Genomic DNA, 26,651 nt, shown 5'->3' on the forward strand with positions numbered 1-26,651 from the left:
ATTCGCACGGCGGGGAGAGGTGCTCGGGTGGGACGGAGAGGAGGGGAGAGCAGAGGCCAGAGAGGCGCAGAAGGAACAGAAAAGAGACAGCGGGTGGGAGGGCGGAGCAGACACGGTCAGGGCTCCCCAAGGAGGAAACCACACCAGGATGCGTGTGGAAGAGGTGTCGCAAAGAAAGCGGAAAGATGAATCTAAGAGGTAGAAGAAGACCAAGAGCTTTATATTCTGATCTCATTTATTCATTCGACAAACATTTAGGGCCACCTGCTATGTTCCAGGCACTGACCCAGTCCCTTCCTTGGGGAGCTCTCAGGCTGGGGTGAGGGCACTGACGAGACATCACACTGATGAGGGTGGGTGATGATGGGAAACTAGAAGTGGGACGCCGCAGCCCACCGCCTGAGTCAGGAGGCAGGTAGTGAATGCTATCGCAGCCCTGCCAAGGAGCTGCCATGCTCATCTCTAGGACAGGAAGCTGAGGCTTGGCAGGGTTAAGGAGCCTGTTCAGAGTCTCACGGCACCAGAGCGGCCGGGAGGGCATCTGGGAATGAACCAAGGCCACGGTCATTCCTCAACCCGCCAGCCAGCGCTGCCAGGTGAGGGGGGAGATGCAGGCCAGCGGGCTTGGCCTCTCACTACAAAACATGCCCGAGGAAGCCCCAGGCTTTCTGGGGGACCCCCGCAGGGGCCTCCTACAATGTGGGCACTGCAGATGCCCACCAGGGGTGACACTGGTCACAGACCAGGTCCAGGGCTAAATGCAGACTGTGTAAACAGGGCACGGGCTTCTCCAGACCCCACGTGGGATCCGCAGTCCTGATGCCTCAGGCCCAAAGGGACCGGACTACAGGCACAGTGAGTAGAGTCCCAGGGACATCATTTACTCATTCAGCTTTCCAGGCTGACCCTGGACCCTGAGAGCCCAGGGGTGATTCCTGGCTCTTCTGTTTACCAGCTGTGTCTTTGAATAAGCAGTTTAACCTCTCTGAGACTCAGTTTCCTCATCTGATGAGAGGAGGAAATATAATAGGTATTAATATTGTAAAAATAATATAATTATAATATATACTCTAATAATATATTAATAATAAAATAATATATTATCTAATACAATATATAACAATATAATATATAACAACATACATAATATACAATAAATATGTAATTATGACGTATTACAATATTAACATATAGCATGTTATATGCTATATTATATATAACATCAATGTATAAGTTAACATATTAATATAACATTTATATATATAAAATGTTAATATATAATATATTACATACTACATATATATAGCATCAATATCAATGTATTATTCATATATTGATATATAATATTTACATAGTATAACACTGTTATATGCTATTTTACATATTATATATTATATGTATTATAACATATAGGAAAACTCCCTGCCTGAATACTGGGGACACAGAGGATAAGCTGAGATGGTCTAGAAGGAAGGGTGTTCCTGGTGCGAGAACCCGCAGGGCAAAGGTGGGAGGGATGTGGGGGTTCCGAGAACAGAAAGAAGCTTGTGGCTCAGTTTCACCTGAGGAGGCAGAGGGAAGGAAGCTGGAGGGGGGCCCAGACTGGTGGTGCAGGGCTTCCAGTGTCCTGCTAGGAGCTCAGGCCTCATCCTGCAGGGGAGGCCCAGGAAGAGACAGCTCAGCCAGAAATGAGGAAGAAACACACTGGGGAGGGGGGTGGGGGAGGAAGCCAGGGGGGCTCCCGCCTCTTACCTGAGCTGCCGCAGCTGTCTGGGTCCTTCCCCACGCCCGGCGCCTGCAGCTGGGGCCTGGTGGGCGCCCTCCTGTCCGCGGCGCCAGCCGAGCTCTCCAGGGAACTGCTGCTGGAGCTTGGCGCCGTGGTCAGCAGATGCTGCTGCTCGGGGCCTGGGGCACTTCGGGCCTTATCAGCTGGCAGATGCGGCTGGATGGGGAGATGAGGGGGGAGGGAGGACGGTCAGCCCATCAGCCGGCTCCTTGCCCCTTCTTCCTTCTCACCACCATCAGCACTTCACAGTTTACACAGCACTTCTGCACATGCTCTCCACACACAGCACTTTTAGGACGTGTGATTCTCTGTGGCTTCTGTGATTAGCACCGCTGCCCTGCTGGAGTGTGAGCCCTAAGAGGGCAGGGGCCACGTGGCCCTGTTCACCAAACAGTCTTAGAGGTGAGGCAGGATTTTCACCCTCATTTTGCATAAGGAAGCAGAGGCCCAGAGAAGGAGAGTGACTTTCCTGAGGTCACCCCATCAGCACGGGGCGATGCGGCTCAGCCTAGCAGCCAAGGGCATGGACTCTGGAACCAGACCACATGCATGCAAATCATGACTCCATCACTCACGAGCTCTGCAACCTTGGACAAGTTACTTAAGCTCTCTGTGCCTCTGTTTTTCCATCTATAAAGGAAAGAATAACAACCTACCTCCTAGGGTTATTGAGAAGATTAAATGGCTGAGTTTTTGTAAAGCACTCAGAACAGTGCCTGTTCTATCGTAAGCGCTGGTCGAGGGTTTGTTAAATCAGGGCTCAGCAAACTACTGCCACGGACCAAGTCCAGCCTGCCACTGTTTCCGTATAGGCTGCGAGCTAAGGATAATTTTCACATTTTTAAATGTTTGAAAAAAATATTTAAAGACTAATATCTTGTGACACGAAGTTATGTGAAGTTCAAATGTCAGTGTCCATAAATACAGTTTTATCAGCACACAGCCACGCCCATTTGTTTATGTTGTGTCTGTGGCTGCCTTCCCACTGCAGTGGCAGGATTGAGGAGATATGACAGAAACCAGATGATCCCAAAAGCCTACAATATTCACTGTCTGGACCTTTACAGAAAACGCCTGCTCGCCCTTGGGTTCAATCAGTCAATCCAGTGTGGACAGTCCTCTCATTTAGGACCCTCAGCCCTGCCGTCTCAGCAACACTTTCCAGATTCCATTCCCCAAGCTGCTCTGTGACTCTCCATCTTTTCCTCATAAAACACAAATCCCAGCAACAGTAATAATAAAATATTAGCTGATGCTTGAATGCATCCAATGCCAAGCACTGTGCTGAAGCCTCTCCAGACACTATCTATACTGATCCTTCCAACAGCCAAGTGTTATCCTCGCTTTGCAGATGCGGAAACCGAGATCCAGAGAGGTTGAGTTACTTGCCCAAGGTCACAGAGTTAGGACGTGGTGCATCTGGGCTAAAACCTATACACCTTTCCTGGGTGTTTGGGGTTTCAGCCCCAGAGGCTCAAGACAAGGTGCCACATTTCCAGACACCCGTGCTGGGAAGCCCTGGAAATTTCACTCCAAGGCGGCTGCCTGTCCGCACCAACTGAACAGGTGCACAAGCCCTTGCCTTGGGGTTCTGGGCGATCACTGGATTCCAGAAACAAGACAGAGGGGCCACATTCTCACCCACTGCCCTGGCCTGCCCAGGATGAGAGGGTCCAGGGTAGAATGAGAACTGAGGCGAGTAAGTGCTGGAGGGATGCAGTCTAGTAGGGCCAGGGAGGTAAGGTCAGAGGTGGAGGACACAGGAAGGACACAGGTGCCAATCCCCGCAGCCCCCAGCCCTGCCTGAGCCCTGCATATCCCGAGGTCAGCTCATAGACTCTCACTCCAGGCCAGGAAGGATCCTTTGTAAGCAGTCCCCATGAGGCCACGGAGGCCCAGAGAGGGTGATTCCCCTGCTCAGTATCACACAGCGGCGCCGTGGCTCAGTGTACACTCTGGCTCAGTGTACCAGAGCTGCGTGCTTCCCACTCAGTCCCGCCCCTGGCTTTGGAGGAATGGAGAGCATTTCAAGTTCATGCTGAACCTTCGCTCAGATGGTCTGACCTTGGTATTTGACCCCACCCCCAGCCCTGCTGGGAGCCTGGACAGGCAGGGGAGAGAGAGGGGGAGGAGGCACATCCAAATGTCATTCTTCACACCCCCCAGAGAAGGGGCTTTTCAGCCTGCGTCCCACTTTTCTGCTGGTGGCTAGGGCCAGGCAGAACAGAAACCCCAAAGGTCACAGCTTGCCTCCCTCCCCCAAAAGCCACGAGTCGCAAAGTTCAGGCAGGCTCTGAGTGGGGCAGATGTACTGAGTCCTGTTCCTTGGGCTGGGACCCCAGGAAGGGGAAGCCCTGAGGGGGCTCACTGAACAAACAGGATCCCAGCCGGCCCTCCTCACCTCCCAGCCTGGCCCCACCACGGGCAGAAGCAGAGACCCCAGCAAAGCCGCTGCCTGAGCCTGTGTCTGGCTACATATGTGCGCGTGTGTTCCTGAGATTCATACACCTGTATGTATAGGTGTTAGGGTGTCTGAAGTGTGCACACACGTGTGTCTCTGTGTGAGGGAGCACGTGTGCATGTCTGTGAGTGGTGCAATTAGCTTGTGTGCTGGAGGTGGTGAAGAGAGGCACTCCTAAGTCTGTGTCTCAGGCCACCCATTCGCTGTGTGACCGTGGGAAAGGTACTTAACTTCTCTGAGCCCAAGATTCCTGGGCTGTAAAACTGGGGCAATAATCATACTGCCTGTGTCACAGCATGGCTGTGAGACTGAACAACGCTCAGTACTGTGCCTGGCCCACATTCAGCACCGCATGAACATTCTCCCTCTTTATGAAACGAGAGCCTGTGTGAGTGTATCTGTGGCAGTGATTGTGGGTGAGCTCACATGTGTGGTTACGCTGGCCTTTTCTGAACAAAGGGAAGCCACCGTCCTGCCATGCCTTGGCGTTACAAGGAGGAACAGGGAAGTGCTGAGTCGCCATGCTTCCAACCCCAGGGGCCTGGGCCAGGAGCATTAGACTAGGCCGCCGTCAGCAGGACCACTGCCAGCCGGCTGAGGAACGGAGTGGGGCGCAGGCTGAGCATGGGGGTGACGGCAGGGCTGGGAGCCCGGGGACGGAAGGGTACCTGGGAAGGGGACCAACCTCTGAGGGCAGTCCCTGCTGGGGATGGGGGGTGCCTGGAACAATTCTGAACATCTGCCCTGGGCGAACAGGACGGTGGGTAAAGACAAGTCCTGCAGATTCAGACTGAGTTTCAAAGCTGGGCTCTGCCCCTCGCCAAGTGGCCTAACCTTACACGGGTACCTGAACCTCCCTGAGTCTCAGTTTCTTCATCTGTGAAATAGGGATGATGACACTGTGTACCTCACAGGGGGCGTGTGAGGATGCAGGCCCTGGCCCGGGGCTCAGCCAGTGGGACGCTAGAACCAGCTCAGACTCATGCGTGTTTCTTCCCAGCTCCACATTCAGTAAGTAGCTTGAAATTGGCCATGGTGGGAGCCGTTTATAACACAGAAATGAGCGAACTCCACGAATCAGGGTTTTGGGGTTTTTTTCCCCCACCTGGAGGGCCAGTTACCAGCACATCCCTGGGCTCTACATGCAATAGCACTCAACAAACAGCAGTGGAGTCGCTCACATTCAGTGAACACAAAACTCAGTGAAAGAAAAGGGGAAGCGGGGGCTCCAGGCCACACCTGAGACAGCTTTACTGCACCCAGTATTGGGAGACACTTGGTCAGCAAAGAGCAAGTGGCAGCCGGGTGCCGGGGTGGAGCTTAGAGAGCGCACTTGCTCTATGGACCACCAGCGGCAACTGTCAGTGTCACTGAACTGCAGCCCGAAAAAGGAAGGAGTGGCATTCACACACCGGGGAAATGGGAAATAGTTTGAACTCCCAAACCAGTGTTTCTGTCTGCTGAAATACCGTAGGGCAGGTCAAAGAGCACTGGGCCAGGAGTCCAGAGACATATTGCTGTGTGACCTTGGGCAAGTCATTTTCCCTCTCTGTGCCTCTTTTCTTGTCAGGACAATCAGAGGATGAAATCAGTCTGGTCCCTACCAAGGCCAAAACCCTGTGTAAACCTCAGGCACTGGGCCACCAGGACTGAGCTTTACCCTAGCACAGTGGTTCCCAACCGGGGGTGATCCTGCCCTCCAGGGGCCCTTTGGCAATGTCTGGAGACATTTTGCTTCTCACTCCTGGGAGGCAGTGTTACTGGCATCTAGTGGGGAGAGGCCAGTGATATTGCTGAATAGACTACAACGCACAGGACAGCCCCTCATGACAAAGAATTAGCAGGCAGAGTTGAGAAACCCTGCCCCAGCAGGACGGGGGACATGGAGGGAACTCTTTGGACTCTTGTTTCCTCATCTGTAAAACTGGATATAAAAACCTGCCCTGCCTACCTGGTGCAGAGCGGCAGCAGACACCATGTACTGGCTCACTCCACACCCATTTCCAAGCCCTCTCCCTGGTTCTCCTCTACCATAAAGGCTAGGAAAGCAAAGCACCCCCTTTTGCAGCCTCCCTTGCAGCTAGGGGTGGTCACATGATACCATCTGGCCAATGAGACAAAAGGAGAAGTCTACCCAGGGCTTCTAGGAAAGTGTCTGATTTCCTGTAAAAGGCACCATGGCTGTCCTGGCCAGTTCCCCTCTTTTTCCTGCCTCAAATCTGAAGGTCACATACGCAGTGGTGATTATCATCTTTCTTATGACACAGGCCACAAGCAAGAGAACAAAAGCCAACACACCAAAGATGGCAGAGCCTGGGGTCCTGCTGGCTTCACAGAAGGAGGCAACCAAACTGCTCCAGCAGCCATTGACCCCTCAACTTTGTGGTGTGACAGGATATAAAGCCCTTTTAAGTCACCCTAATGGTTTTGGTTACTTGCAGCCAAATGCCCTCCTGATGGAGAACTGATGAAATACTATGTTGGTGTTCTGCTTCTAGCAAAAATCCTGCACAGACTCTACTTCATAAAAATGATCAGAGGGTGAAGTTGGGGGAGGACCCAGGCCCAGACCACTAGTCTTAACCTCAACCCCAGAGATGACCCCCCAGGAAGGACCCTCTGTGGAACACTTGAGTACCCTAGCACACAGCTTGAGAACCACTGCTCCATGAGGAAGTGCTTTGTAAACATGATGGAGATGCTGAGAACTGTTGCCAGCTGGGTGAAAGGCACAGCCCTGCAAGCTGGCTGAGACACTGTCCCCATTTAACGGTGAGGAAACAGCCATGAGCAATTTCATGTCAGTCCAAGGTCACACCATGGGTCCATGACTACACGCTTGCCACTGACACCACTGACCCCTCTGCTCCCTGATATGGCCTTTCACACTCAAGTCACCTTTACTAGTCCCAGCAACAGACCCTGGCTGGCCTTTTCTCAGCCTCCCAGGGCTCTGCACGCTGCCTGACGCTGGACAGACCAACCTAGAGAATTCACTGCTTCCCATGGGACAACCCAGCCCAGCAGGAAGAAGACAAGGGAAGGAGGAGGGGGAAGGCAGAGGGGCACTCACCACCTTGGCGTCTCCGTGCAGGCAGAAGGGCTTCTCTGCAAAGAGGAGAGAGGGGACAAGTCAGAGACACTGACTTCCTCAGGTCACATCTGTTCTAACTAGGAGGGATCACGGGGCCCAAGCAGAAGCAGTCGGAGTAGGCCCAGCCCCGGGGGGAGCAATTACCTATCAGACAAGGTACACAGAAGCCCCCATACCCAACTCTCCAGCCAGCCCTCAACACCCGCCCCAAACCATTCTTCAGCCTGCCCCCCTTTGCTCATACCATGCCCCCTGCTTTGCATGCCCTTTCTTTCCTGCACTCATGTCTCCATCAAAATCTTGCCCAGCTCAGATGCCACCTGCTCCAGAAGGCCTGAACCCCCAGGATTCCCAGACAAGAATCCTGGACTTCTGCCCTCTTGGATAGCCCTGAGGGCATCTTGCCTTTTAGTAGATAAGTTAGTGGAGGTGCCTTCCGCCCCAGGCTCTAAGCTCCTAAGAACAGGGGCTGCCATACCCAGCTCTGTCTGACCCATAAGGCTGTGCCCAGTGCTGGACTCAGAGGGGTGCCCCAGAAAAGCTTCCTGAACGGATGTGTAAATAGATGGATGAATGAAGGAAGGATGGAATCTTACTTTTTTTCTGGGTCATGATGACACAGTTCACCAGGACTATTATTAGCAGACCCAACGCTGTCACACCCACAATCAGTCCTAGAAGGAAAAGAGAAGTTCAGAACAGCTGCAAAAAGCAAACTCAAATGTACCAGGGACCAGGCAGGTCAGCTGACAACCAAAGATGACTGGGGTCATCGCAGGTGAGGGGCAAGCCCAGTGCAGAGGCTCTCAAATTTGATTACAAAACAACCCAAAATCCGTGCACCAAACGAAACGTGTCTGTAGGCCACACTCAGCCCAAGGGCCACGAGTTTGAGCCCTCTGGCCTGATGTAGTCCTAACCCCAGAATGGAAGCCCATGAGGTGACCTGGCCCAGCCCACTGCAAAGCCTAACAGGTTCGTTGGAAACGGCAACCAGGAGACCATCTCCACTTTCACATAAAACGCTGACCCTACCTCTCCCCACCCAGTAATTCCTAGTGGCATTAGTAAGTCTTGGAAGAAGGCAAGTCTCAACGCTACCTACATCCCAGGATGGCGTACAGGGTCTAGTTCATAACAAGCTCTTGGTAAGACTCTAAGACGGGAGGGAGGGAGGGAGGGAGGAAGGAGGAATGGGCCCCCTTGTGACTTACCGATGGGAAGAGACATGTTTGCTGTGTTGCGCCCTTCAACCGGGTAACTTGGAGGACCTGGGGCCATCGGGAGCCTCACGGAGGTGCTTGGAGTTGTGCTGGACCCTGGAGTCGGCTCCACGTGTTGGGATCTTGTGAGGGCTGGGCCCGGGGTCACTTTCAGGGTGGGGAGCACAGATGTGCAGACCGCATCCATCTCTGAGGTGCCACGGATGGCCACCGAGCTACAGCTGGGGGAGGAGGGGGCTTGGTCAGGGACAACAGGGGATTGAATGGCTCAGGGTAGCTGGGCTCACTCGTGGGACCTAGGCCAGTGTGCAAGGGGCCCAGCAACTGGGTTAGGGGAGTGGGTTCGTGTGCCACGCCCTCTTTCAAGACCTATGACCCCACCCAGTCTTGACTTCCAGAGCAAAACTCTTGCTCACCATGCTGTCTGTTAAGGGACCCACCCACTGTCAGATAAACCAGTCCTGGCATTGAACAGGGCTCGGCAATGCCTCAACCCGAGGGAGTAACTGGGGGGATTCTGGCCACCACGGCACGCTGTTCTGTGCTCTAGGCCTCATGATCACCCAGGGACAGCCCCTCCTTGTTCCTTCAGAAGCAGAGGATTCAGCCACTCACATCCGGTGGGGCCTGCAAGTATCCGTGGATGACGTTGTGTCGGAGAACGTCCCTGGGGCACAGGGAGCGCACGCCACATTTGATGTTGCAGTTCCTTCAAGAAAAATCAGAAACTGTCACCAACTCAGATATTCCATGGAGAGGTGCGCCTCGGTCCTAGGGGAACTGGAGCCCTCGGGGAAGAATGAGGGGCCTGAGGAATTCGGTCTGCACCTCTCCCCTCTAACACGGACACACACACACCTGGGCGGTTTGTCCTTAACTAATTCTAGTGACTGTGTCTTCCTGGGACACCACCTGATTTTCCAGTAGCCTGGGGCTTAATTTGATCCACCTCTGGATCCCCAAGGCCTAGCACACAGGAGATGCCTGATCAGGAGTGCTGGAGGAAAGAATGAATCGGGATGGTTGGACGGATGGGTACCAGGCGCCTGGCCGCCACTGACGACGCTCCAAGGAAGGAGAGGCCCAAGGGGGTCCCCAAGGACCTCTGGCCCTGGCCCCATACCCGGTTTGGCCACGCCGAAGCCAGGGCCACATTTGCGCAGTGGCACGCACAGCCGGCACCCCTCCTGCCTTCCCAGGGTGCAGTACCAGCCCGGCTTGCAGGTGCAGATGCGGTTCTGTTTTGCTGTGCAGGCTTGAGTTTCCAACTGGTCTAGAGGAGCGAGAAGACAGCCGAGGGTCACTCCTGCCTCCACCAGCCCCACCCACTGCCATGCCCACTCTGTCTTCCCACCCAGCCCCACCACCCCCAGACAGCTCTGATCTCCAGCAGACCGCTGAACCGCCCTCAGGACGGGGCCAAGAGACTGCTGGACACAGAGTCTCCAACGCAGCATGAACGAGCATGACTGCTTCCCCAAGCATAATGCCCTCAACTCTAAAACCAGGCACCGTTTTCCCACTGCTGCCCTTGGCCTGTCTGCCCCGAGGGGCTATCAAAGGGGACTCGGTGAGACAGAGGATGACAGTGCCGCTGATCAAAAGTAAAGAGCTGTACCTGTGCCCCGGGGCATGAAAACAGAGGTCTGGGATAATCCCAGCCAGCTCCCAGGCAAAGGGGCCGGAGTGCACGGTGGCCAGGGGAGGATGCCCAGGACTACCCCTCACTCTGGGCCAACTCACCAGAGCTGCAGCGGGAGTTACAGCTGAAGCACGCAGGGACCAAGTTCCAGAGCTGGGTGTATGTGCTGCTCTCGCAGGAGTCACACACGGTGTCTGAGGTCTTGTTGCATAAGGATTGTACGTGGTAGCCTGAGAAAGCAAGGCCAGGAGTCTCAGCGGAGGAGGGGAGGGCTGGGGGGGTTCTGCCGGGACCCTGGGCTCATCCCTTGTCCTCCAGAGCCCCAGAGTTGCGAGGCCTGGCTGGGAAGGCTCTTTGATGAAGTTTCGACTCTGCATCCTTTCCCATCTAACATGTACCAGCTGTCATGCCATCTTTGAACCCCGCAGTGCTCATAAAATATCTTCCTCTCTGCTCTTTTCAGGTGCCTGGAATTCCACCATTGGAATTGCCTATTATTAGTCAATAACACTTTGGTTAGAACTGGTTTGCCGGTTCCTTTCTTCTTTATAGTTGGCTGAAATTCTCCAGCTGGGAAAGGTAAAAAAGGCAGTAGTAGTCATCCCTGGTATCCCATCAAGGATGAGGCCATGGGACTCCTGAAGGCCTCCAGAGAAGGCATGCCAGGGGATGGGAGAACACCCAGGCAAACCTTTAAGAAGTTTCTCTTCTGAGTGCCTGTCCCCATTCTTATCCTGCCACCTCCACTGCTGTGCTAATCTAGTAACTTCTTACAGAGACCCTACCGGTTAACAGGAGAAAGAAGAGTCACTTCCCCTGGGGTCTCTTAAAATGGCCATTGGAGGTGACAGGTACATATGTGCCTGCCCACATCTCAGGCTCAAAGCTCTTCAATGCCTTTCTGGATCCTGCAGAAGAAAATCGAAACTCCTTACCATGGTCCCTGCTTACTCACTCTAGGACACACGCTGTTCTCCACGTTCACCAAAGAAGCTAACACCTCAGGGCCTTTGCACATGCTGTTCCCCCCACCCCGTATGTTTGCATAACTCACTCCCTCACCTCCTGCATGTCTCTGCCCACGTGTCAGCTCCTCAGAAAGGCCTTCCATGACCACCCCATATAGAACAGCATGTCCTACTCTGTCTCTGTCTGCCTTCCCCTGCCTTGTTTCCTTCATAGACCATACGTCTATTTCTTCTACTGTTAGAATGCAAAATCCACCAGGGCGAGGATTTTGTCTGCCCTGCTCTCTGTTGTATTCCCAGCACTCAGAACAGTGCCTAACACTCAGAAAATGCTTTATAAACATCACAGGAATAAATTATAAACAAACGAATGGATGGACAGCACCAGGTGTTGGGCCACCTGCCTCTCCCAACTGGGATCAGGCCTCAGGTCCCCCATCTGTGAAATGGGTAGCAGTCACTGATTCAGTCAAATATGCTCTGAGCACCTGCTATCTGCCAGGTATCGTGCCGAGTGCTGGGGATTCAGCAGAGAACAAGCCACAGTCCCTGTTCTGAGGAGCACACAGTGGGGGCAACAAAAGAGATCCAGGGCAGGATCTCACAATGTCAAAAGAGCTGCTGCCACGGGGGATGCCAAGGGCCAGTGGGAGCGGAAAGGAGGAGTCAGATCTGGCCAGGCAGTGCTGGCAGGCTTCCTGGAGGAGGGAGACATCAGAGGCCTAAGGGATAAGCAGGAGTAGACCAGGGGAAAGGAGTTGGGAAGTGCACCAAGCAGAGAGAACAGCATGTGCAAAGGCCCAGAAGCAAGAGGGAGCAGGGGGTCGATTCATGGAACCAGTGGGAGCTCAGTAAGAGTCCAGGGCCATGACCCTGACCCCCTAACCCCCATAGCACACCCACTCCCTTCAAGGCACCGGCCCACAGGGACCCAGCCAGGCTGAGGGCAAGGGCCCCAGTGGCTGCCCTCACCTGGTGGACACTTGCTGCAGCACATCTGGACCTTTGTGTTGTAGTATTCTTGCAGCCGGCACGAGCTTCCGGGCTCCGGGACATAGGGGGTAAACACAGCCTGGAATGGGGAAGGGGAGGACAGCCATTAGCTTGGCCACCCGTGGATCCTGCTACGCTGTACGCCCAGATCCCCGTCTTGCGTCCTGCAAGTGTTTGGCCTTCTCCCTGCTGGGGCTCTACTGACATGGGGACTTCTCCCTTTGGTGGGGGGTGGGTAGAGGTAGAAGAAGGGTAGTCCCTACCTTCTTTCACCTCCCCCCCCTCCTCCCTCAGTGTAGCACACACATGTCTGCAGGCGGAGATGTGGAACCAGCTGGCCAGAGTGGGGGGCCAGCTCCTCACACCACATGGGGCAGAGGCGAGGCCTTCAAGCCTCCCAGAAGGCGGTGGCCTCGGTCACAGCGAACGGCAGAGTTCAGCACAGATAAGCCGTGCCTAGGTTGCCTCGCCTTCCCTCCTGCACCTGGTAATCACCCCTTTGTCCTTCCAGCTGAGTGCTGCCTCCTCTGGACTCCGCCAGGGACTCCGGACTCCTCCGGAGTGCTGCCTCCTCCGGACTCCGCCTCCTCCCGGACTCCGCCAGGCTGATTCAGGTTCCTCCCACTCTGAGCTCTCTCTAAACATTGAATATGCCCTCCTGAGGATCATCTCACTGTGCTGAAATGGGGCACCTTCTCGTCCTGCCACCCTCGCGGGTACATTTCCATGCACACGTGCGTATACCTGTACACAGAACACACACAGACACACACACATGCACACGTCTGCCATGCAAAGGGCAGAAACGACGAACTCATCACCTCTAGACCCTCAGCTTCCAACATGGGGCCCACAGCAGTTTGGGCTCAGGAAAAGAATATTTGTTGATGATGATAGTTACATTTCTGGAGCACTTATGGGGTGGCCAGGAGCTGGTCAATGTGCTCCAGGTGCCCTACTTAGTGGATGTAGTTGCACCCCACACAGATCCCCTATACCAGCAGGGCACCCATCTCCAGCTGTCTTGGGTGTTGCCCCATAATGGCTCCCAGCCGTCAGGTGGGACCAATGCCGTGACATTGTTCATGCTCCAGAGCATCGCGCCCCAACCCGTGGGGTCAGAGGGCATGAACTGTAGGGAGGCAGGCTGTCACTTGGCCTTCCCCTCCCCCTCCACAGCACCACCGGGGAGGCATGACTGCCGGAGCCAGGGGCAGGTGGGCCCCTGGCTGGTTCCTGCATCCAGGACGAGTGGGCCTGGAAACCCAGCTGCCTGCCGCGCTCGGCCTGGCAGACCTACCCTGGCTGCACACAGCCCGGCGCCAACAGCTGGAAGCATCGGGGGATGACCCCCAGGGGCTGCGCAGCGATCTGTGGCTCTTGTGGCCCCCATGGCCTTGGCCGAGCTGCCTCCTCTGCCTGGTGACCTTCGCTGTCACCACAGAGCCTGGCGTGTACTGATAGTTAGGTGCTCAGGGCGCACTAATCTCAGCAGTGGGCTTCATGACAGTATCATTTCCTGGAGGGGTCCACCCTTGGCACCAGGGACACCAAGCCCTAACACGGGTGCACCCTCCATGCTGATCGGCCCCTGAGGCCCATCCCTCCCCCACACCCTCACCCCAGGCCTGGTGCCAAACCCCAGGAAGGCAGCTCTAAGGAGGCTGGGAGAGATGCAGGCTGGCAAGGGAAGTGGGATTCATTCTGCATGACCCAGAGCCTAAAAAGTAACTTCCACCCCATCTGGACTGTAAGCTGACATGCCCATGGCTGCGCCCGCATGCGCACACACACACGTTCTCTCTCTCTCTCTCTCTCACACTCACACACACACACACACACACACACACACTCACACACACTCAGTCCTGATACTTCCTCCCTCCCTGTTTGCTCCTGGAGTAAAGCCCCTTCTCGGGGCTCCTCCCACTTACTGGGGGTGGGGGTCACTGCCTGCTTCCAAAGCCCCTGGCGGGGGTCTATTATAATGCCCACTCCCACCGCAAAGAAGGGGCAGGAACCCCGGGGGCGGGGGGGGGGGGGGGGGGGGGGGGGCGCAGGGGCGTAGGTGCAAAAAAAAAAAAAAAGAAGAAAAGAGAAAAGAAGAGAAGAGAAGAGAAAAGAAAATAAAGAAAAGAAAAAAGAAAACCTGCCAAGCGATTCCCATGCTCCAGTGCTGAGCAAATCTGAGCGGCACGCAGGCCAGAACAAGATGCGCTGGGGCAGCACGTGCAGGAGACCTAGCCATCAAAGGCTGGGGGAGCACCGACCGGAGGATCGTGCTTCCTGCAGCCCCCTTCGCACCACCATTCGCTGCACGTTAGCTGCAACACAGCGCCTAAGTGCCCCCCCAGCCCCCCTGCAGCCCGCTGTGCCTCGCACTCTGACGGAGCAGCCCGGGCCGCAGCCTCCCCCCAACCCCACCGCAGACAGCACCCTGAGGGCAGGGCGGGGTCACACCTCCTTCCCTCGAGCCCCCTGCCCCCCAGGGTGGCGGGCACAGGTCTCAAGGACCCTGCACACGGTGGGCTTCCTCCCCCCAAGTACCCTAGGGGTAACTAGGGGAGCCCCTCACTCCTGTGGGCCCTGAGAGCCACAGGCCTGGCAGCTCCCGGCGGGGAGAGGACTCCTCCTTCCCCCGCCCCCCCTCGCCGGGGCAGCCCTCTGTGGTGCAGCCCAGGGCGCCTGCCCTGCCTGGGGGAGGATTTCCTGTCAGGGCCCGAAGGACCTGACGGGAAAGGGCCCTGCCTTGGCCAAGTCTGGGTTGTCTCTCCACCCATGGGGCAAGGGTTCCGGGACAAAGGCGGGCAGCTGGACCCCCAGGGCCCCCAGGCCACTGCCCGGTGGCCTCCCCTCCAGGGTCTTTTCCTGTCTGAATCCCGCTCTGAATCCCCTTCCCTACACTTCCTCCTGCCGCTCTGACTCCAGCCCTCCTTTAAGCAATCTTGAGGCCTGTTTATCCTCTTGGACAGGAAAAAAAAAAAAAAAAACCAAACCACTGCCCTGTCATGGCTAAACAATGAGGAACAGAAAGCCCCTTGCAGAGTGGGACAAAAGGTCACTCCCTCCACTGCCCTGCTCACCAGAGCAGAAGCTAAGCTGGGGCACAGCCCTAGGAGCTGGGCCTCAGGTCAGCAAAGGAGCCATAAGAGCGGAGGGTCCTTGGAGGTGCCCAGAACATGGTGAGCAGCCTCTGGGAAACTCGGGGCTATGGAAGCTTCTGTTCTGTCTGGTGTCAGGGAGGCTCAGAGCCACACTCCACCCACCCACAGGGGAGCTCTGACCGACATTTTAAAATGAGGAAATGAACTGGGTAGTACTGAATTCACTCAGCATGCTTAGCAGAGCCAATCTTTCAAAATACAGCATCCCCAAGTAAACACTTGGAAACCACTGGTGAGCACTAACCACTCATCTAACAGGTGGGAAATCTGTGACCCAGCGTGTGTGTGTGTGTGTGTGTGTGTGTGTGTGTGTGTGTTGGGGGAGACTGGAGAAGATAGACGGATGGGTGAACGAATGGATGGATGACGGATGGATGGACAGATAGATAAAGAGAGGGAGAGAGGATGATAGATGAAAGGAAGGAGGGAGGGAGAGGGAAGGAAGGAAGGAGAGAATGAAGGACCCATCTAACATCCAATTTGTGAGGCACATCTGATTGTGCCCATTTCACAGATGGAGAAATAGAGATGGAAAGAAGCCAACCCACCTCCTGGGGTTTCCCAAAGGCCATGCCAGGGCCCGGCTGGCGGCAGGCTGAGTGATGCCGGTGCACAAGGGGCCAACAGGGCCCATTGCTCATCCACCACAGGCCTCAGAGCTGCTTCACATCGGAGTCTGCAGCTCCATTTCCTCTACATCCCAGGAGTGACGGTACGTGTTGGACCCCCCATCAGATAGACTCCTCACCAACATTTCACAGATGGTTGAGAGGTGAAGCGATGCACCCAAGGCTACACCAGAAGAGCCACACCCCCGACACCGCTATCCTGCCTCCCTTCTCTTGTGGGCCCAAGCTTCCCTTGCCCTCGACACAGACCCAGGACCCCAAGCGCCTGCCAAACTCAGCACCCTCTCCCACCATGTGGCCTCCAGCACTCTTCCAGGTTCGCACCAACTATCCGCCAGGCCAGGCTGCAAGCACTTTATAATATCCCACTCCTACCCCCCAGAAGCAGGCGGGCACGTGCCCACTTCACAGCTCAGGGAGATCAAGTCATTTGTCTGAGGTCTGGGAGGGAAGAGGTGGAGTTGGGATGTGACTCTTGCTCTGGTCCCACTGGAGAAGTCTTTGCTCCCCTCCTCAGGACAGCTAAAGGGGCCAGCCCCTGGGATCCACCCTCTGCCCTGAGTCACCACCGTGCCACCAGCACCCATTCATCCACCTCCACGCTGAGCGGAGCCTGGGGAGCTGGTTCACACGGGCACACGCACCCTCTCCCTCCCTCCCTCCCTCTCTCCCTCTCTCTCTCTCTCTTTCACACACACACACACCAGTGCAAGGGACCTCTCTCAGCCTCAGGCCAACACCCTCTGACCTCAGCTCTGACCTGGTTTCCCAGGTAACCATGCAGGAATCTCAGAAGAGCCCGTCTCCTGCAGCGGGCAGGGACATCCAGCACCTGAGACCCTGCCCTTCCCAGAACTGCTTGTTTCACGGGGATCCTTGACCTGTCAGGAGCTGGCAGCTCCTCAGCAAGCAGGAGTAGGGTCAGCAAAGGCTCAAAGGTAGGAGCCTGTGAACAGGGAGGGTTGGCCCAGCTGATCTACAGCTGTGTCAAGTGCTGGAGGGACACGTGGGAGCCGATGACCGGGAAACACGGCCCAGAAGTGGGGATGGGACTGAGGCGCAGCAGCTCAGGGCTGGCAGGAACCTTAGAGATGATCTCAGATGACCTCTCATTTAGTGGTGGAGAAAGACAGGGGCAAAGGTGGAAACGTTCGTTCATTCATTCAACAAACATGAAGGTGCCGGGCACTCGGCATCAAACATAAGCAAGTCCCTGCCCAGGAAGCTGGGCTCTAGCTGGGGAGACGCAGACACGCAGTGGAAAATGGGAGGTGGCAGCAGGAGCTAAGGAAAAGGGAAAAGCAAGGTGGGGCGAGAAGCCCCAGGGAGGACGTGCTCCGCGTGTTCCAGGCACAGCCAGGGGGCAGGGCAGCTAGGCCAGGGTGGGCGAAGGTGAGGGAGAGGGTGAGGGCGCTAGGAGACAGGAACGGCAGCACCTTGTCCTGGAAGTTTGCATCGTGCGGAGCTGTTCACACGCGTTACCGTCTCTGATTCCTCATTCCAGTGCTGTGACGTTGGTAATCTTGGTATTCCCAAGTCACAGATGAGAAAACCGAGCCTCAGAGGTCTCCTCACCTCCAGCTCTGTGTTCCTTCCCTGCCCCAGGAAGACTGGCTCTCGACCCTCCCTGCCCTGGGCCCACCCCAAAGGTCCTCCCTCCCGCACTCAGGCACGTCTACTGCGGGCGGTAACTAGCGTCTCTGTGCCTCAGCTTCCTCATCTGTAAAATGGTGGCGTGGCCTGGTTGAGGTTCTAAGCCCTTTCCAGCTCTGGCTTCTCCAGGATGGGCATCAAAAAGCTCAGCCCCCTCCCAAGACCTCAGGAGGATGGGGTGGGTGGGTGGCCCACCCACATGAGAGGTGAATAAACCCAACGACCTAGGAGGTAGGGGCTGGGGTGTGAGGCGAGGCTGAGGGTGGGTGTGGGGAGGGGCTTCCCTGCCCCAGCTCTGCCCCTCAAACGCTCTCCGAGGGTGAGGACGGCCTGAGCAGGTGTCCCCTGGGAGGAGGGGGGCTGGAGATGCCCATCCCCCCAGGTATACGGACACCTGGCCTCACAGAGGAGCTTTGGCCCCAGTTCAGAAGATCTGGATAGATGTGCTGGTCCTAGGGGACTTGGGAACATCACTTACTCTCTGAGCCTCAACACCGTCATCAGTAAAATAGTGACATAACACCTTGCCCGGCCTCCTCCTTCCTCCTCAGGTTATTGTAGGCGCAAAGGCGGGGGGCAGGGGGTGTTAACTTGGGTCCGTCATCTTCTCCCAGACTCCCAGGGGACCCGGGGGCGGCGCTCTAAGGGTCCGCAAAGGCCCTGACACACATGTGGCCTTGTGTCGGATGGAATATTAGAACCGGGCTCTCTCTGCCTTGGTTTCAGCTAAGAACAGGCACGGCAAGGACAAGTCGCTGGGGGCAGGCGGCCCCGTTTTGGTGAGGCGCTCGGTGGCCCACGCAGGCCTTGCAGTGGAGGGCGTTTCCCTCCCTCCTCAAGAGCAGGTCTGGGAAAGCTGACCCATGACCCTTGGAGTTATGGAGTCACCCTCAGGCTGACCCCAGGCCCAGTCCTCAAGAAGCCCAAGGTCAGGAGACGGCAGTAGGCCAGCTGCAGGGACAGCGGAGTGGGCCTCGTTAAGGCAGAGGGAGGAGGGGATGCCTGCAGGTCAGATGTGGGCTTTCTAGGGTAGTGGCCTTGGGTGGTCTGCAAGGGACTTTACTCAAGCGGAACACCTGGAGGGGTGAGGGGACCCCAAAATAAAGAGTCTGGGTGAGTGACCGAAACCCAGCAGCCAGGGGTCCATTAAGTGGCCAGAGGACACAGTGTCCAGGATAAGGGACAGGGATGTGGCTGTGAGTCCCTGAAAGAAGGTGAGCCTCAGAGGCCGGCAGAGGGCAAAGCCAGAGCAGGACCAGACTTACCTGGTGGGTGTGGCATGAATTTTCCCCGCCCTCTACTCCCTCTCTTTCCCACTGCTCCCAACTCTCACCCTGGAGGACCAGAAACCACACAGCTAGCAGCCAGGGCTGGAGGAGGGAGACTAGGGCAAGGTGGGCAATGCACTGGGGTCCGCCCAGTGAGCAGCAGGGCCATGGCGCCAGGCAAGACCCTCTGATTGTGGAGTCAGCGCACTTTCTCAGGGAATTGGGCAACCCCGCGCCAGCTGACTTCCTGCCTCTCTGCTCCCCGACCAAGACCCTGCATGCACCCCAAGGTGGGGGCCCTCAGTCCCTTCTCCTATTTATAAATAGACTGCGAGAGGGGAAGGCAAAGAAAGACAGGCCTGGGGTGGGAGGAGGAAGTGGCCGCCACCAAGACAGCGTCATCTGAAAGCACTGAAGCCGTAGCGCCCTTTGCCCTTCCTGCCAGCACTGACGAAGCACTGCGGGGGTCTCCAAGGCTTTTTGATTTTCTGGAGACCCCCCACCGCCCCCCACTTAGAAGCCAGTACCCTTGGGAAGGGGTCCCACTCCCAGCCTTCCCCAGGAGCACCCCTGGGCAGGGTGAGAGCAGGAAGGGGACGTGGTGGGAAGAAGGCCACGGGGGGAAGCTTCAGGCTTGAGGAGTAAACATGCCCCACAAAACTTCTCTTTTCACAAAGTGGGAGAGACAGGGACTGTTCAGACCCAGGAGTAGCACCTATGGTGTGCAGACAGTGCTGAGTGAGCACGCTCACATGCATTCTCTTGTTTTATCTCTGCACCAACACAACGAGGTCAGCATCACCCCATTTTAGAGATGCAGAAACAGAGGCTTCCGGAGATACGATACCATGTCCGGGGCCACGTAGCCAGCAAGCGGCAGAACTAGTCCCAGCTGCATCTCCCTCAGTGTGCCCAGACAGGCTTATACCCCGTGGTCTTCTCTTGCTCCCTCATTTCACAGAGGAGAGGCCCAGAGAGGGAGAGTGACTCCCCGGAGAACACACAGTGAGCAAGGTGTGGGCGGGTTCAATGACTCTCCCAGGCAAAAGGGTCTCCAGGATGCCAGGGACAGACACTGCAGCCATGGAGCAGAGCAGAGGCGTCTGCCCAAGGACCCAGGGAGGGAAACTGGCTTCAACCAATAGAGAAACCACATCATTTCCATGGCAGGTCCCTGGGGCCCTGGCATATGCTGAGAGACAGCAGAACCATTTTGGCTTCAATCTTAGGGGGTTCTCAGGAGTCCCGCAGACTTCGGGGTGCAGCTGACACGGCGATGACGCCAGAGCCAGGCAGTGGAGGCTCGTCTGTCATCACGGAGAGGAACGGCATCTACGTCAGGAGGACCGACCACATCACAGGCGGCGGCCGAGGGTGACACATCCCACTCCCGGCCTGCTGCCTGTGATGTCGCTTTAGAAGTGAGCTGGGGGAGGACAGGAAGCCCGGGCTGGCATCCGGTTCTTGGGGTCAGGCTTTGTGCTAAGCACCGGGGTACAAAGATACCGGGGTGTGGTCCTTGCCCTCAAGGAACCCTCGGTCTAGTTGCAGAAAACACCCTAACCCTTTCCATCCCCTCCCAACACACACACCCCAGGCCCAGCCACCACCTATAACCTCCTCACTTTTGGTCCCCAGGCTTCCCAGACAGACCTGAAGCCACCTTCCTACACCAAGTCTGTCCTGAGCTCAACGTCCTCAGCTTGGGGCCCGGGGGCCGCTGCCTGGGCCCTGCCAGCATCTCCCACTCAGTCTTCACCTCACCCTGCATCATCCCTCTGGCTCTGGTACCTTCCTTCACGTGTCCTCCTGCTGCTACCTCTGCCCAAACATCCTGCCCTCCCCTCTTGCAGGGCTAACTCTTTGGCTTCCTTCAAGAGTCCTCTCCACTATCATCTCAAGGAAACCTTCTCCGGACCCGCAGATGGGGTCAGCGGTCCCCCTTGAGGGCTCCAGCGACAACCCAGGTATATCTCTCTAATTCATGGACCACCTTTCGGTTAATCATTTGCTTCCCTGTGTCTCCCCGTCTGCACCCTCGAGCGTGAGCTCTGAACCAGACACCTGGGTTTCGGTCCCAGCTCTGCCACTCACCAGCCTCAGTTGCCATCTCTGAAACGGGGACAAAAGCAGTGCCCACCTCATGGGGCTGTTATGATTCACTGGGCCAAGGCGTGTGGAGTGCGCCATGCCCAGCGGCAGCAAGAGCTGAGCGTTAGTCGTTGGGTTTTTATTACTCATGGCTCTACACCCAGCCCAGCGCACAGCCCACAGCGGGTACCTAACAGATGCTGAATTGTTTAACAGAAGCAAAAGGTTTCATTTCCAATTAGTTGAAATGAGCTGGGGCTAGCAGGAGAACTGGGCAGGAAACGGGCTTATATAGAGAGAGGGTGGCGTCCCCAGAATGGCAGAGCCCCTCGTGGCCACCGCAACCACCCTGACTTCTGGGTGGCAGTTTAAGCACAGAGCTCGGAAGGGGCTGTCTGGGGTGGGATCTTGGCTCTGCCTCTGGTGAGCTGAGAGCCTGAGCCCAAAGCTTAACCTCTGTGCCTCGACTGCTTCTCCTATCAAATGGGGATGATAATGGTACACCCTTCCCAGGTGGCCTTGAGGACAGAAGGCACTCGGGGCATGTAATGCATTAGACCCATGCCTGGCACCCACGAAGCACCCCCGGACGTCAGTCCTCGCTCAGGGTTTGCTGCACTCTCCCAGACCTCAAAGGGAAGTGACAGAGGGGGGCCCTTTTATCCCCACCTCACCACTGAGAGGAAAACCAAAGCCCAGGGAGAAGGTCCCAAGGTCCTGGCAACAGAGGCAGGCAGGCCCCCAGGAATCCTGACCCTCTGCCCATGGGGGACTCATCACATTTCATGCCTGAGATGCAAAGGCCAGCCCTGCCCAGCCTCATGTCCACCCCAGCAGCGGCCAGGGTGAGCGAAGCCGGGTTCACCCTGGGGCTGAGCACGAGAACTCCAGGAATACACGAGGGTGACACTGTCCACGGTCAGGTCGCAGGGACAGGGCTGACGCCATAGGCGCCTCATGTTGCAGGATGGGGTGGAGAGGGACGGCTCCCCTTTCTCCCGAGTGTCTCTGTCTCCACCCTAGGTCATTGGTCCAGCCCAAAGCCCAACTCCACCTCCCTGAAGCCTTTGATCCTTCCTTCCCGTTCTGCTACTAACCTCTCAGCCAGAGCTCTCGCCTAAACTATTGCAACAGTCTCTCCACCTCATCTGTCCTTCCCACTGAGGCCTGGGTGATCTTCCTAATACACCCTCTGCTCTGGTCACTCCCTCACTCAAAAACTATCAGTGGCTCCCCGTTGCCTCAACTCCTGATACGAAGTGAGTGTGGTAGCCGAAAGCATAGTCACTGGAAAAAAGATGTCTGGCTTTGAATCCAGACTCCCCTCTATTGGAGGGCAGCATCAAAGGAGTTTTGCTTTTTTTTTTTTTTTTAAATAAATGAGGCTAAAAAACCTCAGTCTTCTCATCTGCAGAATGGAACTGATAACAGTATATACCTCATGGGACTGTTGTGAGGATTAGATGAGATAACACATGTAAAGTGCTTAGTAAACGCTCCACAAATTACAGTGGTGGGCTTCCCTGGTGGCACAGTCGTTGAGAATCTGCCTGCCAATGCAGGGGACATGGGTTCGAGCCCTGGTCTGGGAAGATCCCACATGCCGCAGAGCAGCTGGGCCCGTGAGCCACAACTACTGAGCCTGCGCGTCTGGAGCCTGCGCTCCGCAACAAGAGAGGCCGCGACAGTGAGAGGCCCGCGTACCGCGATGAAGAGTGGTCCCCGCTCGCCGCAACTAGAGAAAGCCCTCGCACAGAAACGAAGACCCAACACAGCCAAAAATAAATAAATAAAATACTGAATACATAACTACTTAAAAAAAAAAAAGTTACAGTTGCTACAATGTTTTAATTTAATTTTAAAATTTTTTACTACTTCCAGAAACTGGTCCTAAACAGCCTACAGCCTCAAGTGCCATCGCCACCCCTAACAGGCCTGTTGCTCCAGCCAGCATGGCCCAGCTGCTATCCATCCCCTGCTATCCCCACTCCTGGCATCCACTCAGCTGCTATCCCCTGCTATCCCCACTCCTGGCATCCACTCAGCTGCTATCCCCTGCTATCCCCACTCCTGGCATCCACTCAGCCCGATCCTGACCACCCTCCAGGGCTCAGCTTTTAAAAAGATCCTTGTGTGGTCACTGCGGGAAGAGGCATGTGGGGGACAGAGTCAGAAAGGTGTCAAAAGATGAGGGGGGTGACCAAGGGGCCAGGCCAGGAAGCGAGTGAAGCCATGGGGTGGGGGGGGGGGGCTTGAGAGAGCTAGGAGGACAGGACAGGAAGGAGCAGAACTGGGGGCTTGTGAACGCGGAGCAGGAGGTGACAGGCTCACCAGGAACAAGCTGAACCTCTGCGCGTGGCAGACAGAAGCGGGGCTCTGGGTCAGCAGGAGGGAGGACACGGAGGGGTGCCCAGGATGCTGGCGGCCATCCCGGTAACTAAAGCCAAGTGCTGGGAGCCCTTCCCTAAGAGTCACTGTCAAGTCCAGACCTGGGCCTTGAGCTGGAGACCCACAGAGGCCGGAGCTGCAGGCCACCTCCTGCCCAAAGTCACTCACCCTCTCTATCCCCTTCCCCCTCCCCTTTGTCTAACACCCAGGCTGGGCCAGGTCTCTGCTGATCTCCACTTCCAGCTGGGCCAGCTGGGGGTCAGAGAGGAGAAGGGAACTGGCCAAGCCCTCCCGAGCTGGAGGCTGAGCCAGGGCTGGGCCCTGGACCCCCACTCCCAGCCCCACGCTCCGGTCCCTTCCGCAGCCTCCGGCATCTCTCCTGAATGGCACTGGAGAAGGCTCTCCACGGACAGTCCGGCAGACGCCCATCCAGAGCCCCCTGCCCCAAATCCCTCCCCGTGCTGCTCTCACCCTCAGGCCCTCTCGGTTCCCCGAATATGTGGCCAAGTCAGCCACACCCACTGCAGGGCCAGGCTCAGGTGGAAACAGACAGGTGGGCCCCTGTCTGGACAGCAGAGGAAAACAAAAGCCCCTGGGGATTTCCTCCAGCCAAAGCACTGAATCAACCCGGGGTCCCAGCTCTGAAGCTGGGGGCAGAGTAGTGGTTTGCTGGCCAAAGGGATCCAGCCGTGTCCCTCGACGTCACCCCGCACTGCCAGTTGTCCCCACATGTGCCCACTCAGTATCTGCTACCAAGAACGGGAGGACGGCTGGCCGGCCCGGGACCTGGGAGATGGGCTCTGCAGCCGTGTGAACCGGCTAACAGGTCTTGTTCTAGTAACAAAATGGATAGTCTTGCGATCCTCAACCTCCGCAGGTGACACCTGAGATGAAGCCTGTTCCAACCTCTCCTCTTCTGCAAAGAGGAAGTGGAGGCTGAGATCTAGGGCGGTGTGTCACGGTCAACAGGCCACCAGGGCAGAGACAGACCACAGCCGGAGTCTGGACTCTCCTGCACAGCTGCCCCGCCCCCCAACTCCCCCCGGCATTGCTCACACCTGGGGCAGATGGAAATCGACTCCTTCAAACCCCCATCGGTGAACAGACACTTTCTCTTCCTGGGCTCGCACCTCGAGTGCCCCAAACCACAGTGATGTCACCATCACCTGTGACCTCATGACATGACACAATGGAAAATGACCGTCGGCCCCAGAGTCCCAGCCCCACAGTCAACATCTCAGCGGAGGGGCACAGACACCCAAAGCCCTGGGACTCAGAACCAGGGGGACAGCTGTGAGTCCATCACAGGTGACAAAGCCTTCTTCAAGGAACCCCACCCCCCACCCCGCACTCAAGGCTTCCCCGAACCTGTGGGATCCCAGGCGGCGGGCCCCGCAGTGATGCCCACAGCACGGACTTTCCCGTGGTGCCCCAAAGGGTCTGGCTTCTGAACTTTAAGAGGGGCTAATTAGGTAGTAAGGGGCAGGGAGGTGGGAAACGCGTGAAGCCTGTTCTGCATCTTGTCTCGGATGCCAGCTAACCAGCAGCCAGGAATTCTTGATGCTACTGCGGCCTGAGTCAAGGAAATCGTTCCAGCTAAAACAAGTGGGACTGAGGTCAGCAAGAAGAGAGACTGGGAATCAAAGATATTAATGGTGGGGAGTGGTGGACTCTCCTTCCTGGTAAAACTCTTAGACCCCCCTCGCCCCCAGTCTGTGGCCTCCATCAAGCACAGGCAACACTGATACTTCCCCAACATTCCAAGGGAGTGTTAGGATCAGTGCTGTTAGGTTTTATAGATAGGGGTGCTTAGGCCCAGAGAGGTTAAGTAACCCGAGCGAGGTCACACAGTGAGCTGGTGACCACAGTGTACGGATGGGAACTCTGGTCTCTAGGGCCCCAGGCCAGTGCTCCTTCCTCAGGGTCCTGCTGTCTCGGAAATCACTTGGAGGTTGGGGGATGGACAGCATGACCTCAGAAGAGCCTTCATAAAGCTTCCCCTTTTCAGGGTTACAGGTAAATACAACCTTCTGGATCACGGAGGTCAGAGATGGAAGAGATTTTAAAGACAGTCTGGAATCAGCCCATGCCCATCTTGCAGGTGGGAAAGTCGAGGCCTTCTGCATCCCCTTCACAGAGAGGTCATGAGACTCCTCTATTCTATGCCACATGTGCCCCTTGCTCACCCTCAAATGAGATCCAGCACCTGTCACTCACTGAAAGGAGTTGGGAGGGGGAGGGGAGGATTTCCTGACCCCGCAGCCTGTGCCACATGCCAGGCTCCTAAGGCCATGCAGTTGGGTAGGTGGTGTGAGAGGCCCTAGGACGCGGGCTCTGGATCAGGAAGCATAGCCAGGAGAAGGTGGGCAGGAGGGAAACTGTCCTCAGGGATGCTGGGCAGGAGCTCTGGGCAAGTGGAGGTCTGCCCCCCCTACCTCAGAGCCCTGTGGCTCAGAGACAGGGAATCCGCCTCCACGGTGACTCCCAGGCCCTGCGAAGCCACAGATGCTCAAATAGCCACCAATGGGCTGCACAGCATATAAAGCACTTTCAATCCTGACAACCAGCCAGTGAGGTGAGGGATCATTTCTATTTTACAGATGGGAACACAGAGGCAGGCTCCCAGAGATGGAAAGACTTGTCAAGGCCACACAGTCTATAAACAGCAAAGTAAGAAGTGAGCCAAGGTCTGTCCAGTTCTGAGGCCAGAGTGTTTCTTCTAAGTCATCAATATTGCTTCCCTGGGGCCTGGCGGGACGTCCAGAAGCGGGAGCCACAGCAACTCCACTTTGTTTCTGTTTCCCTTTGTAGCACCCTTCTCTCCACCGTAACCCCTGGCTTCCCTCGCTGCCTGCTTCTGGGCAAGTCACATGCTTCCTGGGCTCTTGAGTCACTGCCAGTGGGTGGCCCTGTCACGAGCCAGGAGGGGGATGTGGGCGGGTGAGCACTTTGGGGAGAGCACCGCTAGCCTCAGCAGACTCAACACAGCAGAGGAAGAACCCAGAGAAATATCCCAGAGAGAGTGAGACGACCTGGAGCCCAGCCCTGCCACCACTGGGCTTTCCAAACTCTTCTGTCTCATCCATAAAGCAGGGTCATTATGAAGGTCAGATGAATATTTTTGGACATTAATTCAATATTTTTTAGCACCCACTACGTGCCAGGCACCGTTCTAAGCCAATGGTTCTCAACTGAGGCAACTCCCCCAGGGGACATTTTGCAGCATCTGGAAACGCTTTTAACTGTCCCAAATGAAGGATGAGTGCTGCTGGCATCTAGTGGGTTGAGGCC

At 56.2% G+C, this 26,651-nt stretch overlaps 1 protein-coding gene across 2 annotated transcripts in view; it reads right to left on the minus strand.

The window, feature by feature from the left end:
- Window positions 1–26,651, minus strand: part of TNFRSF1B (TNF receptor superfamily member 1B) — a 35,956-nt gene that overhangs the window by 4,995 nt on the left and 4,310 nt on the right. For both annotated transcript variants that reach the window (XM_027110145.1, XM_027110143.1), the window contains exons 2-9: window positions 12,147–12,246; window positions 10,308–10,436; window positions 9,688–9,837; window positions 9,180–9,273; window positions 8,556–8,785; window positions 7,938–8,015; window positions 7,321–7,355; window positions 1,753–1,942 (exon numbers count right to left, since the gene is read on the minus strand). In XM_027110145.1, the coding sequence (XP_026965946.1) occupies window positions 1,753–1,942; window positions 7,321–7,355; window positions 7,938–8,015; window positions 8,556–8,785; window positions 9,180–9,273; window positions 9,688–9,837; window positions 10,308–10,436; window positions 12,147–12,246 (1,006 nt within the window). The remainder of the gene's footprint in view (window positions 1–1,752; window positions 1,943–7,320; window positions 7,356–7,937; window positions 8,016–8,555; window positions 8,786–9,179; window positions 9,274–9,687; window positions 9,838–10,307; window positions 10,437–12,146; window positions 12,247–26,651) is intronic.

This window comes from Aethalodelphis obliquidens, unplaced genomic scaffold (assembly GCF_003676395.1).
Source record: "Aethalodelphis obliquidens isolate GAN/ISIS:26980383/991018 unplaced genomic scaffold, ASM367639v1 scaffold9, whole genome shotgun sequence".
NCBI lineage: Eukaryota > Metazoa > Chordata > Mammalia > Artiodactyla > Delphinidae > Aethalodelphis > Aethalodelphis obliquidens.